Source organism: Suillus clintonianus (assembly GCF_016758775.1).
Source record: "Suillus clintonianus strain FC179 chromosome Unknown DEU56scaffold_8, whole genome shotgun sequence".
Lineage (NCBI taxonomy): Eukaryota > Fungi > Basidiomycota > Agaricomycetes > Boletales > Suillaceae > Suillus > Suillus clintonianus.
The window spans coordinates 244,835-261,173 of NW_024539232.1; the positions used below are offsets into that span (position 1 = coordinate 244,835).

At 48.8% G+C, this 16,339-nt stretch overlaps 7 protein-coding genes across 7 annotated transcripts; 5 read left to right on the forward strand and 2 right to left on the reverse strand.

Annotated features, from left to right (window-relative positions):
• The first annotated feature begins 4,010 nt into the window (after positions 1-4,010).
• Positions 4,011-5,870, forward strand: DEU56DRAFT_777620 (AOX, alternative oxidase mitochondrial precursor). Its single transcript, XM_041351782.1, has 10 exons — positions 4,011-4,284; positions 4,345-4,472; positions 4,527-4,591; positions 4,641-4,758; positions 4,813-4,896; positions 4,945-5,009; positions 5,066-5,148; positions 5,201-5,276; positions 5,327-5,578; positions 5,628-5,870. The coding sequence occupies exons 1-10, from the start codon at positions 4,083-4,085 to the stop codon at positions 5,704-5,706; spliced, it is 1,152 nt and encodes a 383-aa protein (XP_041213161.1). The 5' UTR covers positions 4,011-4,082; the 3' UTR covers positions 5,707-5,870.
• Positions 5,871-9,554, forward strand: DEU56DRAFT_777628 (uncharacterized protein). Its single transcript, XM_041351783.1, has 7 exons — positions 5,871-7,062; positions 7,117-7,274; positions 7,323-7,576; positions 7,627-7,981; positions 8,034-8,615; positions 8,674-8,990; positions 9,050-9,554. The coding sequence occupies exons 1-7, from the start codon at positions 5,955-5,957 to the stop codon at positions 9,492-9,494; spliced, it is 3,219 nt and encodes a 1,072-aa protein (XP_041213162.1). The 5' UTR covers positions 5,871-5,954; the 3' UTR covers positions 9,495-9,554.
• A 3-nt stretch (positions 9,555-9,557) lies between these two features.
• Positions 9,558-11,035, reverse strand: DEU56DRAFT_970523 (uncharacterized protein). Its single transcript, XM_041359432.1, has 6 exons — positions 10,528-11,035; positions 10,352-10,468; positions 10,180-10,302; positions 10,068-10,122; positions 9,912-10,017; positions 9,558-9,863 (listed from the first exon to the last, which is right to left on the reverse strand). Exons 1-6 carry the CDS (start codon positions 10,951-10,953, stop codon positions 9,641-9,643), a joined length of 1,050 nt encoding a protein of 349 aa, XP_041213163.1. The 5' UTR covers positions 10,954-11,035; the 3' UTR covers positions 9,558-9,640.
• Positions 11,036-11,234: 199 nt separating this feature from the next.
• DEU56DRAFT_727849 (uncharacterized protein) lies at positions 11,235-11,651 on the forward strand (the record flags this gene model as incomplete). The annotated part of the gene is made up of 2 exons (XM_041348010.1): positions 11,235-11,512; positions 11,567-11,651. The coding sequence occupies 2 exons, from the start codon at positions 11,235-11,237 to the stop codon at positions 11,649-11,651; spliced, it is 363 nt and encodes a 120-aa protein (XP_041213164.1).
• A 1,835-nt stretch (positions 11,652-13,486) lies between these two features.
• Positions 13,487-14,374, forward strand: DEU56DRAFT_777642 (mitochondrial 39-S ribosomal protein L47 (MRP-L47)-domain-containing protein). The gene is made up of 3 exons (XM_041351784.1): positions 13,487-13,791; positions 13,849-14,018; positions 14,069-14,374. The coding sequence occupies exons 1-3, from the start codon at positions 13,506-13,508 to the stop codon at positions 14,285-14,287; spliced, it is 675 nt and encodes a 224-aa protein (XP_041213165.1). The 5' UTR covers positions 13,487-13,505; the 3' UTR covers positions 14,288-14,374.
• Positions 14,375-14,396: 22 nt separating this feature from the next.
• DEU56DRAFT_727883 (uncharacterized protein) lies at positions 14,397-14,748 on the reverse strand (the record flags this gene model as incomplete). The annotated part of the gene is made up of 2 exons (XM_041348013.1): positions 14,397-14,646; positions 14,696-14,748. 2 exons carry the CDS (start codon positions 14,746-14,748, stop codon positions 14,397-14,399), a joined length of 303 nt encoding a protein of 100 aa, XP_041213166.1.
• Positions 14,749-14,841: 93 nt separating this feature from the next.
• On the forward strand, positions 14,842-16,264 carry DEU56DRAFT_777646 (isoprenoid synthase domain-containing protein). The gene is made up of 5 exons (XM_041351785.1): positions 14,842-15,085; positions 15,135-15,230; positions 15,282-15,380; positions 15,436-15,846; positions 15,895-16,264. Exons 1-5 carry the CDS (start codon positions 14,864-14,866, stop codon positions 16,021-16,023), a joined length of 957 nt encoding a protein of 318 aa, XP_041213167.1. The 5' UTR covers positions 14,842-14,863; the 3' UTR covers positions 16,024-16,264.
• Positions 16,265-16,339: the final 75 nt, after the last annotated feature.

A 16,339-nucleotide genomic window follows, 5' to 3' on the forward strand; every position in this document is an offset into this window, starting at 1 on the left:
AGGTTCATGCGGATTGCCCGGCGGAACCGAAGAAAGTGGCGTGTTGGGAGCGGTTAGATGATCCGTTTGTAGGGTCCACATGCGTGGTAAGGGGAGAGTGGGTCCCAGCGTTGCTTGGGACAAAGAAGGCCCTGGATCGCTTTGTGACTGCAGAGGGTGGGGAAGTTCTGGCTCATCTTCTGATTCCATGTCATCATCGCCATCAGCCATCGTAGAATGCTCTTCAGAATCGCGTCCATTCGCGACCTCAGAGCGACTCTCGAATGCGGGATTGAGGGGCGAAAGCACTGTATCTGTGGCGCCTCGCCTGTGCTCTTGGGCACCCGCAAGGCCACGAGAAGCCCGCAGAACCTTCTCGTGACCTTGCCAGACGCCCTTACGAATGTTATGGCGATGCTTGAAGTTCTCGACCCATCCCGAACTGGCTTTGAATCTCTCATCAGGGATCTGCAAACTGCGTGCAGTTTCCTTGGCCTTGGTGCGAATGAGGTTATCGGAGAGTAGGGTGTTTTGTTGTTGCTGCTTCATTTGAAGTAGCCACTCAACGAGCGCCTCCTCAACCTCGGGGAATTTTGAGGGCCTGAAGACAGTGAGATTTACGATACAAGACTAGACAAAGGGGATGGTTACCTATGCTTGGCCACACGCATGTCTTCATCTTCTGGTACATTCATCCATTTTGTTTTGTTTTTGAGAATCTTGCTGATGGTGCTCCGCTCGACACCATACCGCGCTGCGATATCCTCCTGCCGTGCATTGGGGTTGTCTTGGTGGTAAATGCAAATAGCCTTACGATCAACGTTAAAAAGACGTTGCTTTCGTTGCTTGGCACGTGGAATGACGGCGCCTGGGGGTGAGGGAAGGGGGAAAGCTGGGAAGGTCTGAGAGTTTGGGGCGGATGTAGCGGATGAGATGGAGGTAAGTGCAGATGCGACGCTTAATGCGGGTGAAGCTGAGCGGGGATTGGAGGTAGAGTAAGATGATGTCGAACGTGAATGCTGGTGATACATGGGAAATGGGGAATAGGGTGACGCTGACACAGGCGTGTTCAGGTACCGAGGTGATTGCAAGGGCATACCGCCTGAGCCCATTGTGAATGACATTCTGTCAGGCAACTGGTAGCGGTTTGGGTCGCTACTGCTGGCAGGTGTCTGAGGGCGCGAAACGGCGCTCCCTGGTGACATGTAGTAGGAAGACTAGTAAAGGAGATGATGAGCTTGATGAGAGAAGCCAAACTTGTGACGTACCTCCTCAGCCGCGTGTAAATCAGACTGCGGGTTTGACGGTTGCCTGTCTCTTCTGAGACCAAGGTGAAGGGTGGATTGTGCGCGTGTCTGTCGGCGCGTGAGCCTAGAAGGGCCGATGCTACCCGAAATTTGGGGGGAGAGGGCGATTGTTGCGGAGTGATTTCCATCATCTTCGGGACGAATGTTGGATTGTTGAGAGTAGTTGGAATAAGAGTCGTTTGGCTGCACTTGGCCATAGGATGCAGATGTAGATGCATAATCCCCGTGATCTGGAGGACGATCCACCGCGGAATAAATGGACGATAGGTGGGTAGAACTCGTAGAAGAGTTCGAAGCAGACCTCTGCCCAGATAACCAGGCAGAAGACGCGTTTACGGTGTGATTATCATCCTCGTGTGAGCGTGTGCCAGGTGTGCTGGATGGTGGGTAGACAAGTGAATTACTATACTGCGCTACGTTTTCCATTGAAAGGTTAAGCACACATCTGCTAACTGCTGTGAGTGAAAAGGAAAAAAAGATTGGGTCGAAGGTGAAAGGTTAGGCCTTTTTATGTGGCCGGTTGTAAAGTAAGAAAATTGAACCGGGGTACTTGGATCGAAGCCACAAGCTTTGGACGGCTGTCCAACGGCTGTCAGCTCCCTTGATTCCTATTCCTTTTTCGATACCCCTTGGTAGCCTTGTGTTTCCTTATGTTTCTGTCAGCTGCTTCGTTCGTTACACTCCGTATCTTTCAAAAACACGTTGAAGTCGTGCACAATGTCCAAACTTGGTCCTCTCCATGCAAACCCGACTTTACGGATCCGGGAGGTAACCACGCCTCCGCTTCTTGTCTAGTAGCTGTGCACCAACAGTTCCGACCTACAACCTTCTTGTTCTTTGCTCTCATGACGTCGGTCAAACCTTCTGTGACGATTTCACATTGCCTCCTCGAGATGAAATATGCCTTTTTGCGCCAGATATACCCTGTGGGCTTAGTCTCAGATCTCACTACGTCTTTATACCTGTGCTTTCAGTCCATCAACGCGTTTTCCTGCAGGCTTCTGTGTTAGCGACGCCTCGTTGGTCCAATTCGTGCTCTCAAACTATCTTGTCCTCAAGCGCTTCCTCGCCAGAATTAATTATATGATTTACACAAACAGGTCCGGATCTCCCAATATCACGCTGCATTACTAGTATGTTCATGCAGCATCATGCTTCGTCATGGATACTACCATTAAAGTGCGTTTATCCCTCTTGGTCCGCGCCGCTAACTCAAAACAAAAAAAGCTTTGGATCCTTTTGAAATGACCTGTCGCCGCCCTCGGAAATGAATCACCTCATGTTTTCTATCCATGGATGATCGTGGAATTGAAACCTTATGGGGCCGCCATTTATCGATGGAGCGAACTATCAGCATCTTCTGATGTGATCGACCTGTGGCGGGGTGTTCTAGACAGGGGCGATATTCCCTTCAAGTGCCCTTGACACTAGCCGCTAAAGTCACGGTAATGAACTTTATCGCTGAATTCTACATCTCTTCAATATGCTCCCCCTCATCGCACTCTCCTCCACGTTCAATAACCAGGAAGCAACCCCCACCAGCCTTCACCCGGTCAACAACGCCCAGATGTGGCTCCCAGTCGCGTCATTGGATTTATGTGGACCCTTTACTCCTAGAACGTTGCAGATTTGAGTCACGTTGGATCTTCCTTCTTCATTAATGCTATTCGCGTTACTTGTAATTCCAGAATGGGGTATCTTCATGTTCGGTGCATCTTAACTGTCCACAGCACTTTGCGTTGTGGGTAAGCTAATGTCCCACAGTGGTGTCCTGATTACCAGTATAACGGATCCTGGTGTTGGGGTCTTTCTGTTGCCAGTCTTATGATCACGATGAGACCAACATGTCAAAGAAGTGTCTTCAGCGCCCTTTTGAAAGCGATGGAGGGACTTTCTCACATTGTCCAGTTGCCTTTCCACAGTAAATCCAGGGCAAGCGCAGATACGGTACAGGCACACTGTATAGCTCTGGCGCCTCTCTAAGCTCCATTCGACACGGCTATTATGCTTCCCCTGATCAATGAAGCTTCCATTGTGATGCGCATGTTCATGACAAAATATGTCTCAAAATGAATGCGTGGATCAAATGTACTCTCCTCGTGTTTCTGCCACACGTTTTAACTGTCTAGACCTACGACATTTGCGGAGCTGCGGTCGGGGCAAATCTTACAACTCAGTGGAGTCTGGACTTGAAGCTTGATGAGAAGCACTTGGGCGTCAAGGCTCAGATCGGTCTATCAAAAATTCTGAAAAGCTGTGAGTTTCTATTAATATTTTTTGACGGTGGACTTATGTTATTCCGGTCTTTTCATTGGCATGCATGATGAGCCAGAGTGCCTGCAGGCAAAGCGGCACAGTAGTCATACTGTTTTGTAGGTCCAGATTAATAGTCATACCTACACTTATCTGATCAAATTGTGCTAGTAAAGGTTCGGCGTTTCGGTTTGTCCCCGTAGGCCTTGTTCTTGAGCACCTGCCATATTTGGAATGCTGACATAAGAATAAGCAGCGACCTTTTTTTGTATAGTACAACGTTCACTGGGCAATATAATCCATCAGTAGTTACTTACTCTCGAGTGGGAGGTCTCAACACCAAGTGGGGCTTGGGGCGGGGCAGGACACCATATTGGTCCATTTTTGGTTGTTTTAAAGCCGGGTTACGGATTGTTTCGGATGCGAATCGGAAGCATACGGGAACGCAGCTAGCATAAGAGACCGACTTGCGCGCTCGTACCATACGTATACAATAACATTCTTCCTTCCAAACGATTTATTTACGCTTGCCCTCTACTATCTATGTCGAATCTGCTGAAAGCTGCCCGTATTTGTGCAAGTCCCGTTTGCCGCACTCTTCATCCTGGATCGAGCCTAGCCCCTAAATTAGGAACCACGTTCACAAGACGAGCGCTCATTCATAGTGGTCAGCCAAACAACAACTCACTGACAGGGAAACGAATCAATGAAGAATCGGCTACGGGAACGGAGGGCTTCCATCTCAGTGAGGCTCATTTATCCATTGTTGTTTCTCGTTATTGACGCACTTGTAATCCTTTCGCAGAGGACTCGGCCGCATCTAAGCAGGGTCTAACAACTCCTGATGCAGTTAGCACATTGCCCACTATCGTCCGAGGTGATTGGGTTCTTTTTCATCCTGTATACTCCCAGGAAGAAATCAAAGCCGTCGAGGTACTTCCTGCATTTCCTCCCTGATCACGATTTGTATTAAATGCAAGCTGGCAGGTGCTTCAAAGGGAAGCGAAAACCATATCGGACAAATTTGCATACAATCTTGTCAAGCTGACGAGGTGAGACAGTCAAAGTTTAGTTTGGTGCAAGCATTCATGTACATTTCAGATGGGGATTCGATCTTGCGTCCGGTTACAAGCACAAGCCGATCCCCGCTGATAGCAAGATGTCGCTCGAAGAACTCAAAAAGGGCGGATATATCTTGGACGAGAAGGCGTGGCTAAGTGTGAGCACATTCATCATCAGGTGTTATTTCCGTTGTTTCATTACCGTTGTTTAGCGCATCCTTTTTTTGGAGACGGTTGCAGGGGTACCAGGAATGGTGGCTGCAACGCTCCGCCACCTCACCAGCTTGCGTCTCATGGTCAGTCAAACTTCTTTTCTGACGATCCCATTTTCAATTATTTGATAGCGCCGAGACTCTGGTTGGATACATACATTGCTGGAGGAAGCCGAGAATGAAAGAATGCACCTAATGTAATTGGGATGTGTTTCGTAAAGTTGAGCATAACTGACCCAACATTATCGTATAGGACCTTTATGACCTTGCGAAGACCTTCATTATTATTCCGAGGTCTGGTTTTAGGGGCGCAGGGCGTGTTCTATAACTTGTTTTGTAGGTGGTATGGAATCGGGATCTCCGACTCATTGCTAACTCGCATTGTCAGTCCTGTCCTATATGATATCACCAAGCACATGTCATCGATTTGTTGGATACTTAGAGGAAGAGGCCGTATTAACCTAGTAAGGACAAACTTTATTTTTTCTTCATGCAGAAATGCTCACCAACTTAGTACTCGATGCATCCAGGACATCGAGGCTGGACGTCTACCTGAATGGAGCAATATGCCTGCTCCCGAGATTGCCAAGGACTATTGGCGTCTAGACCCTGGCGCAAAACTACTAGATGTCATGTACGCCGTGCGGTCTGATGAATCCACGCATCGTTTCGTGAACCATAGTCTGGCTAACCTGAACACCGAGACCGACGTAAACCCATTCGCTCTCCGGGAGCCAGACATGCTTGTAAAAGGACGCAAGCTTGGGTACGTAAATTGTACAACTTTTGATGTCCATTCATCTGATGTTGAGCAGATTCTCGAGGGAGGAAGCCGAAAAGTACGTGCAGGAGTCGCACCAGATGCTTGAGCACGGCAAAGTCGACTCGAAATAGCCGACCTGGTAGCAATCTCGGACATGCCACGGACCGCCATCCGTTTAACGTTAAACCCCCACTCGATTTACATACACCTTAGTTAATGTTAATAGCATTCTAAATAGCTTTTGCAGGTAAACCCTAAAGTCAGGTTAGGGTTTGATGACGTGACGTTAGCCACTTTCCTTGTTGAACGCTAACACCGAGACGGTGGTCTTGTCTAGCGAGTGCTAGTTAGCCGCTCAGCACCCAACCCCCCTTTGCTCATGGCTTCATTGCACCCACATCGAACTGAACCACTTTCGCGTGGTGTTGCACTGGCACATCCTGGCGAGTCCCTCGCTAGTTACGATCATTTAAGACGCCGGTTTTTCATAGGACCCATGCCGGAGAAAGATGCCTCGAAAGATGCCTCACAAACAAACATAGATTCATCCAACAGAAAGGTCACAGATCAAATTTCAAGTTGGCTGCATTCACGCGCTAGAGGAAGCGACGGGGACGACGAATCGTCCACCTCGTTCCTGCAAAATCATGCATACCACCGTTTCCTTCACCGAGGTGGGAGAAAGGAAGAGTGGGGACAGCAAGCTGAGGCGGATGAGCGACAAAATATATGGGACCGGTGGCAAGAAAGCGAATGGGGCGGATCTATGAGACATCGCAAAAAGGACGCCGGTACTACTACGCAACGTTGGGTAGGGGGGAGCTTCGAAATCGGGAATGTTTTAGGTGTAAACATTCTCGACAGCCCCCCGGCATCACTTCTACAGGTTAATCAAACTTGTCCCGATGTTCAAACCGATGGTCCCTCCACGATCGAGCCCCCTTCTACAGTCAGCGGCCAGTCGTTTGCCACAGCTAAGACAGAGGTTTCTCCTGGCGCAGTCCTTAACTCTCAAGCATCCCTATCTCCTTCTCCTTCCCCGAGCTCCGAACCCTCTTCCAGCACGGGTCTTATTGCTGGATTAGTTCCTGAGTACCGCTCCACTAATGACATTAATGTTGCACCTCCGGGGGGCTCTCAACGACCCACTATTTTAAAGGGAAAGAAGTCTTCAGCACACATTAACACAAACAAACGAAAGACATCGTTCTTCATTGGTGGTCGTATAACCACCCCAGCAGACTTGGACTCTCAGTCTGCTCCAGTTGGCCTAGACAAGGGGAAGGGTAGAAGTTTTGACCATACAAACGAGGGGACTTCCTCGAGCTTGCAGCTCCAAAATGATGTCAACGATATCCCTGCACCTCCTGCGGCTGTCCTTGCAAGAAGCGGAAGCGACGTGGATGAAACCAGTGCAGAAGTTACCTTGGATGAGACTCCCTTACCTCAACAATCTCAGAGTCAGCGAGGAAATATCATACTCCGGGGTTAGTATCTTGAACTTTGCCACTCGAAGGTGTACACTGATATACAGTTCTTAGACCGAATGCTCGTCAGAGTTAGCTACACAAAATCAGAGTCAATACTTCGCCACTTTGATGAAGTTCAGAATCGCATGACTCCCAATCTTAGATACGAGGACTGGGCTGAATTTCTGGTGGTCTGGCGAGGAGAGCGGCTTGAAATTTACGAAGACTATGTAAGTCTATTTCTCCAACCTACTGAACCATAAAGCCTATCCCATCAGACCTTGCCAGGGAAAGAGCACATCATTGGACATAAACATCTCGCATTCATAATACCTCTCAAATCTCAACGAACACATTCATCACTATATTCCTTCACCGATTTCACTTTCTGTATCTCGTGTCCACCCACGCCTGTCCATAACAACCAATCGAAAGCCCGAGCATTATTTGACCGCGCACCTGAAGGGACGAATGTGTTCGTTTTCAAAACAAAATGCCGTACAAGGGGCATGGACTGGTGCTGGCAGTTATGGTCAGTCAGCAATACTCAGGACACAGCTTTTGATCGAGTGTTCATTACAGGCGTCATCTGGGCGGCAAAATACCTGCTTCTATTGAACTTCGGTGTCCGGCCATCGGTACACGCGTGGATTTGGATATTCCTGTCGTCGACGCCGATAATATTGACAAGGCCTATCACATGTTCAGCCGTAGGAATATCATCGACATCGTCCGGAAGTCTCTGGGTTCATCTTGCGGCTCCCATGAGGTCGCATCTCGTGACTGGAAACACGTGGTAGAACGTGAAATTGCGGCAGGCACAACCCTCGAGTTAGCGTGGAATTTGGGGGCAAAGCTTGACTGGGTTTGGAAGGAGGAAGACGTAATGTGCCAGCCTAGACCGTGGGCCGTCCTCTGTGGGTTAGCGATGCAACAGGTGAACACGATGGGAGACTCCTGACTCGAGATTCAGCTGACATCCTACTCAGGGAACCAAACCGGCACACCTTGAGCTTCGGCTTGGCCAACACTATCCGGCTACAATTCACCTACCCGATGGGACAAAGGTACACGAACCTCCATGTGTAGAGGGGTATCTCGATCGCATCAAATCCAGCAGTCAAACTAAACAACATATTTACCTTACTTCTCATGATGGTCACCTTTTTGCCCTTTGGCCCTCAAATTCCCACGCTCCTGTCCCTCCAAACGTTCATTTATCTCGTGCCCTATCATCACACCATAATGAATCTCTAGAATACACACGGGCTCTTCGTGAGGCCGAGGTCGCACGAGGAGCGGCTCAAATTGCAGCCGCGTTTGAAGCTTTTGACCTGCGGAATATCAGGGAGATCCGCAGGACGACCCACGAAAACATCGTCGATGATGCTAGTACGCATGCCACGGCTAATGTAGCTGGCGGATCTGTGGGAAACCAAGACATTTTGAATAGGGACGAGGATGATATCGGTGGAGCTGAGGGTCTTGTGCAGGCTCGCGACAAAAATGAACTCCGTGTCAGACGCTGCTTCGAAATCGTCATGATATCTGGGCGCGTGATCCGATTTGAGGTACGAATATTTTGAGCATCTGGCCCTTACTTACGCCTTTTGTTGATTTTCTCTTTAGACATACTCTTGCCAGACGAGCCAAGAATGGGTCGATCGACTGCGCGCACTTGTTGAGTACTGGGCACAGCGGCATCATGTTGATGCTCGAGATGAGATGGATGTATCTTACTCTACACGCCATCGTCCCCCCGTCACTCCCCGTATCACTAAACATGCGTTCTGTAATGGGAAGGAAAGCCCGACGACACCCATTGTGGATGCAGAATTCATCCCTGAACTGAGCTCGCTGTATCATTGGTGCACGCTGGACAACTGTAGAAGCATACTCAAAAGTGGCCGCGTATTCACACGAAAGGGACTCCAGGGACAGTACAAGTCAGTGAGAATTGCCCTGAAATGACAGGTCGCGAGCTCACACCTTCCTACAATGGCAGGCTTGTGCAATTGTTCCTAGTTGCTGGACGTCTCCTCCAATACCAAGTCTCGCGAAATTCATTTCTCCGTCATAAGAGCAGGGAGATCAATCTACTGGATTCCTATGTTTGCTCAGGATATCTGGCTGCTCTCGCCTTATGGCCAAGCGAGTACAACCCTGAAACTCCCAACCTTGCCCGTCGTTACTTTGACGGATTCGAAGCTGATGACCCAGAAGAGGACACGCTCTTCGCTATCTGGTACCGCAAAAGTAGGGACAGACCTACGGACAACGTGCCTTCCCTCTCAGCGAAGCACAAGGTTGTTGTCTTCAGAACAAGAAGTAGGGTTGAAAGAGATACGTGGTGTTGGGCACTAGGCTGCGAAATCGAGAAGCTTGTTAGGGCAAACAAAGAGAGGGAAGCGAAACTGAGAGACGCCGGAGGACTTGTGGAAATAGACTGATTTTTTTTTGGTGCACTACAAACTATATATTGCACTCATATATCATGAAGTTGCAAGCCATACTAGTCAGGAAAACCCTCTCATTAAGATCTTTGGTCAGGGTAAGCTAAGTACAGTTGGGCCAAGATTAGTCGCAGGAAGCTAATTTACTCTATCACCTCGTCATCGTCAACGTCACTGTCATCTTCATCCCGCTGAGCTCTCCTTGCCGCAAGTTTGACCCGTTTTTCGAGACTACTGTCGGCGACCAGCATAGCCATAGTGAGCTTTTGACTGCAGCCTGCGGCAGGGCATGACTTCCCAGTAGTAGGGCTTCTCTTCAGGTAATCCCGAATAGCATCTCCAGAGAAGGCGTGGCCACAAGTGGAGCTGCACAAGTTATGCTATAGACAACAAGGCCAATATAAATCCACTTACGATTTCATGGGATTTTCTAACATCCTCAAGGTGATGGGACATTTGTAGTCTTGTGTAACTCCTCCGATTTCTAGTTCGTCGTCGTCGTCACTTTCATCTCCCTCCTCTGAAGACCTTTGTCAGAATTCGTTACAAGCAAGATGCAGAACCAACAACCCCGTGGTATAAAGTCGTTGATGGGAGGTATATTCTCGCCAGGATTTTGGACCTCCTATGTAACAGGGTGACTAGATGAGACCAGCGGGCCTTTAATTGGCGGACAACGTACAAAAATGCCTTGCTTGAACTGGACGTATTGATCGTTCGAGCCATACTTCTTCCGAGTAGTTCTATCGTTAAATTCATCGACCCTCTTCTTTACCTCTTTCTCATAGAGGTCTATGGCACCCTCCTGCTCAAGGCGTCAAATACCACCATATTCTCCATCAGGACCCACTTACTACTGGCTCGCCACGTAGAAGTTGCTGGTGCATCCCGCTGAGAGTCTTCTCATGTGATTGCATCTCGTGGTCGATGTCAATTAATGTTTTCATGATACCATCAACCTCTGACAAAGCCTTATGAGTAGTCCGAGTGGTCAGGAAGCGTCCGAAGTGACTGTTGACTGCCAACTCGCCTGTTTTGCGTTATCTCCTTCCAAGACGTCCGCAAGGGAAGTAGCCACCTCCTTCGCGAGAGAGAATGAGCCCTGATGTATCTGCTTCCGGATCATCTCCCAGTCCTGCGCAATGCCAGAGAGTTTACCGCCTTCTTTCTTGTCTAGGGGCTGGTCATGAAAGTTCTCGATGTCAATCCGATCGTCCTCATCATCATCCGCAACAGCAGGAGGGTCATTATCAGACTCAGAGTCTCTGCGAGTTTGCTTTCGGGTCTTCTTTTCCTGCTTCAACTTGCGCCTCGGCTGTGCTTCCTCATCGTCTTCGCCTTCGACATCGTCGTTGTTACCAGCATGCTGAGACGGATAGTCCTCTTCTATTCTGTCTGAGGATTGTTCCCTGCGAGAACGCGCGCTCTTCCTTCTTGAAGAACTGGCCACCGGCATTTCTGGAGTTCTTCAGTAAGATACGCGCGTTGAAAACGCGTCTGTCGCGAGTGCAATTGGTAGTTGAGGGCAGGCGTCTACGCGGTACAGTCCTGATTATGTCAGCCACCAACAGCTTTCTTCTGCAAACTGCTTTCGAAAACAAGTCGAAAATGCTGTCTGCACTGCGAGCCTGGAGTCGAATATCTCAGCCATGTAGGCTCACTCAAATTTCTATGACTCCTCTTGCCACAAGGTCTCTTCTCGAATCACGTCTTTTCAGTTCGTCACCTTCCTTGGCCATGACACTCAACCAGACGATGCGACGGAAGCGTCCGCAGAAAGCTAAAGACCCCAAGTCACCACTACTTGAGGTCTGCCCTCAAAGAAAGGGTGTTTGCTCGCAGATTTTTATAATGAAGCCCAAGAAACCCAACTCGGCGAAGCGGAAGGTCGCGCGTGTCAAGTTGACTACTGGGAAGACTGTCATGGCATACATTCAGGGCGAGGGACATAATTTGCAGGAGCATAGTGTGGTGACAGTCCGCGGCGGACGTGCCCAGGACTTGCCCGGTGTCCGGTGAGTCTCCTCTGGATGCACTTATTCGATGTGCACCTGAACTCTTTATCCAAGTTATAAGGTTGTCCGTGGATCTCTAGATTTCGGAGGAGTAGTCAACCGTATGACTGGACGGAGTAGATATGGAGGTGAGAAATAGTGAAATAGTGTTTACTCAGGAGCCCGCTACTGACCTACGTTTCAGCCAAAAAGCCCAAGAAATAGTATACCTCATTTCACTAGTCTGCCAACGACGTCCTAGAATTCACAAGTCATTATTTAAATGACTTAATCCAGAGTTCATCAGCTTCTGCTCTGTGAATGATCATGGCTTTTATCAGTATACCTTTGACGCTCGTTTCGCAAAACTGATACATAGATTTTCATGACAGTTCTTACGGTCATATGTAACTTTCAGAAGCAGCGTCGCAGGTTTTACTTTGATAAAACCGAAAATGAAAGCCTCCCTGCTACAATCAAGCTTGAAGCTCCATGCCTGTGCATTTTTCGTTGTTTTGGTTTACCACTCTCGGTGCCCTGAATCCCGTCATCGTTCGTTCTGTCCCTTGTCTGCACAAATGATTTAAATTCAGAAAACTCGGAGGTAGCATGTGCTCACAGCAAAACCACGTTCCCAGTCCGATGAACAAACGGAGAGTGGTAACGAATGACAGGGTCTGAATACTGACGTCGTGATGACAGTCAGCACCACTAGCTAGGTAATGTAGACTCCCCCAAACATCTCGAACTTCTACGCGATCGTTTATAAATTGATATGTTGCTTTGAGATGCTCGAAGCCTTCAATGTGATTGAATCAGAGACCTCGTCAAAGATCTATGAATGAACTTCAGAAAAGACCATGCCCTCTCGCTCCTAAGTGTTGAACAATACCAACAGCTTTTGAGGCGCAGACAGCTCTCTTCGAGGCCAATACGAAGACGGCGCAGCTCTTCTCGGTTTCTTTCATCGATCTCCCGGTCGTGGTTTGAGCGCCACATCATGCATGAGTCTTACGGCGGTGTCGACCGCTTGCGGTACGATACGCTTGTCGCGTCTCCTTGGACTTGCGGCGTTCCATCCATAGGGATTTAGTAGGAAGATATTCCAACAACAAAGACCCACGGACAAAACGTGAAAGGACTCCTTTCAATCAACAAATCCACTGTGCTCGTTCTTTGAGGGAGCACATGCCAGAATCATAAGGATGGTACGTGGGCATAGCTTCTACGTCAAACGTAAACATTTCTTCCAGTCCCCCTGCATGTTCGCTATGGCTCGAACCGTCAGCAAGGAAGTGATATTTCGTCAAACTCGCACAGAACAGAACGCCCAAATGATCGGCTATTGCAGAAAGCTCGTTGGATGCAAATATGATATGTCGCGATGTTTGATTCTGTGGAAGTGCTCGTCAAAGTTTAAATTCTGAATGACAGAAAGGGATCAGGGAGAAGTGAGTTCTGTTTTGAGTCGGGTCAATCCATTTCCAAATACTCATGTGCGACGCGGACGAATGCTGTCCCTGGTAGTGGAAAAGGGAGGTCGAATGTTGGCGAGTGGAATTCCCGAGAAAGTTCTTGGACTCCACGTTCGTTGCATTTGACTCTCCCGATATCAGCGGTTGGGCCCGAGGACAACGGGACTGAGGCGACCGAGCACGCCATGTCTCATGAGTTCGAGAGCACATCGCGTTCTGTTTATTGTCCTTCGGCCGCGCCTATCATAGGTCACGGTCATACATGGTGCTTTTTCTGCTTCTGAAGAGTGCATGCTGTGCAGCTGATTGAGCGGAGGTTTGCAAGTGTTGACCAGGAAACTGTTGATTAGCGTTCGTGAATAGGCTGCATTCAGGCTGAACGTGCCAGGCGTGAGCAGCGATATTTCTTGAATTTGCCCAAGCTGTTTTCAAACTTCAGGCAATATTAGTTGGTTGAGAACGCTGACTAAGCCAATTATGTGGCTGTGTCTTACGGGCAAATTGGACCTAGGTCAAGTAATTCTTTGACTGGCAAAACGATGGCAACAATTCTGCAAGCAGTTCGCCCTCTGCGTGCTGCTTGTTTTCTGAAGTCCGTGCGTTGGAACTCAAATGAGGTTCCACTCATTGATCCTTCGCGCATGATTCAAAAACCCGACTTCCAACCGTCCACTCGCAAGTCGAAAGGTGCTGCCCTCAGGCCTCATCTTGGCGTTGAAGTAGACCCGAACCATGGTCTTTGGGCTTTCTTCAGGAAGAAGGAAATTGACGGGGAGATGACGTATGAGAGTCTTGAAGCAAGAGACACATTCCAAGACGATCCCGGTTAGTTTTGAATGCTTTCTTCACATCTGTCCCAGGTTTCTGAGTTACTGTCTGCAGCAAGGTCATGGAAAGCTGCGGAAATTCGGCGAAAGAGCTTCAAGGACTTGCATACGCTTTGGTATGTTCTCGTCCGAGAGCGCAACCTTCTTGCGGCTCAGAGAGAGGAGGCAAGACGACTCGGCATCAGCAATCAAGAGAGTCTTGCTGGCTGCAAGAAAGATCTTCAGGTAAGCACGCAATTTTCGCGCTGGACTCAGGCCTTGAAATGTTTTTGCAGTGTCGGAAATCGATGGCACGCATAAAATATGTGATTAACGAGCGGAGGTTACTTTATGAGAAGTATGCTGCTGAATTGGAAGCTAAACGCGAGCTCCTGGCGTCCAAGTCGAAACCCGTGACAACTGATGTTCAGCCATCTCAAGATAAAGCAAATGTTCCTCGCACGCGCGCTGAGAGGCTGAAGGCACGGCGGGCCAGGACACCTATTACCGTATGACGTGAATGAGGGAGTCGCGCCCAACACTCTTGTACCATACTCGTAGTTTCCCCTAATATTGCTTTCACTGCGTGCTACCATCTCTTGCGGGGTTTGATATTTAGTTTGGCTACTGAGAAGTTGTCCGTGATTCGCGTCGGCTTTGCTCCCAATCATTCATGGCTTGTGATATCTGGCAGTCTCTGACAGAGGGTTGCTCGTACATCTCCAGCTGCCTTCTACCCCGGCGGAGAAGGTGCTCTATAGCCGCGACGTCGCGAGGCGATACCGAAGATACTTGTGTGTGAAAGTTGTAGCGCACGAAGAGGAGAAATTTTGGTTGGGTTAAGACTGGTTTGGTACGAACCATGCGCAATGCACTGGTTGATTCGTCAAGAAGGTTTGAGCTATGTCCTAGCAGCCACATACCGTCTATAGAGTGCTAGGACCTCCTTTTGAAGTCCCGATTTCCTCGCCGACATTGTGGACACAGGTTGGACGTCAGTGTGGAATCGGATGTAAAGCATTAGTGATAACTCCGGCAACTCAAAATGTTGAAGTTTAGTTGCCGGGTCATTCTACATTTTGTCATGAGCCATGATCACAGTGCCACTACCACTTCGTTCTCGTTGTCTGCAGAGGTTTAGTTCTTGTCGCCAGTTCCATGCAGGTTCAGTTTCGCGCGCTGAGGCTGGTATTTCTAATCCAGCCGAATACTGCAAAGACTTGGTACGGAAACATGACTATGAAGGCTATTTGACGTCCCAGCTATACCCTAAAAGATTTCAAGGTGGGTACTTCGCGCTCAGAGCATTTTATGTACGTGAGGTGCTTTATTGACGTTAACTATCTCTAACTCGCGCCTTAGATCGAGCTTGCCACGGTGCGAGAAGCGGTATCCCAGACTACTTTGGGTCAGGCTCGCCTAATGTTCTGGAGAGATGCCATGAAAGACATTTATAATGTGGGTGGCACTTCCGAGCATACCACAATCATCCGATTGTCTCTGTTTTAGAATAAACCCCCACGTCATCCCATTGCCATTGCGATCCATGAAGCAACACGGGATAACCATTTGCCTCTATACCACTTTAACAGGATAATAGAAGCAAGGGTAAGCGAGTCGTTCACGCGTTCACACATGGCCCTTATAGTCGTCTAACTTGAAGGAACAAGAACTTCACAACCAGACACACCTAACCCTGGAGTCCATCACATCGCATGCGGAGTCTGTTTCATCAACATTCCTGTATCTTCTGCTGGCAATGCTGAATCTCCCTTCCTCTACGCTTGCGCACGCCGCTTCGCACCTTGGGGTGGCTCAATCATTGACGACCCTTCTACGAGCTTTGCCTTTTCATGCTTCCAAAGGTGTTATGGTCATACCCGCGGAGATCACTGCCAAGCATGGTGTCAATCAGCAAGAAATTTTCAGTAAGGGGAAATCATCCCACGGGTTAGAAGACGCGGTGTTTGAACTTGCAACTGTTGCCAATGATCATTTGCTCACCGCACGAGACATGTTCAAGGAGTCCGGGGGCAGGGTCCCAGTTGACGCCATGCCTGTATTTTCCGCCGCTGTACGTCGGATTTTTCGGATCGTGACCATTTTGACTAAATTTTCTCAGATACCAGTAGTGTCCATTCTGTCGACGTTGGAGGCCGTCAATTTCAACGTCTTTGACCCCTCCATGCAGATCCGAGATTGGAGATTAGCGTGGCAAGTCTGGAGGAGTTACTATAAGAGGACTTTCTAAAAAGACCCAGACCACATGCCGGCATTGCATCTCAGCACAATGTAGCGCCTGTTAACGGTGTAGAACGTTGTCATTTCACGCATCTTTTCACTCTGAACAGCTTGAGCTTCACCATATTATACTATGTGCAACATTTTGATCGTCTAGTACGAGTTATTTAACTTGAAGATGCAGTGGTGGTTACGAATTTAGAAGTCCGATGAAGTGCGTTCTCCGGCTGCACACCTCTTGACACCCAACCACATCATCGTAAACGGAGCCAACCTCGCCAAGTCTCTAGCTCTAGTTGTTAGGTTCCTTGGACGGAGCCAACTTG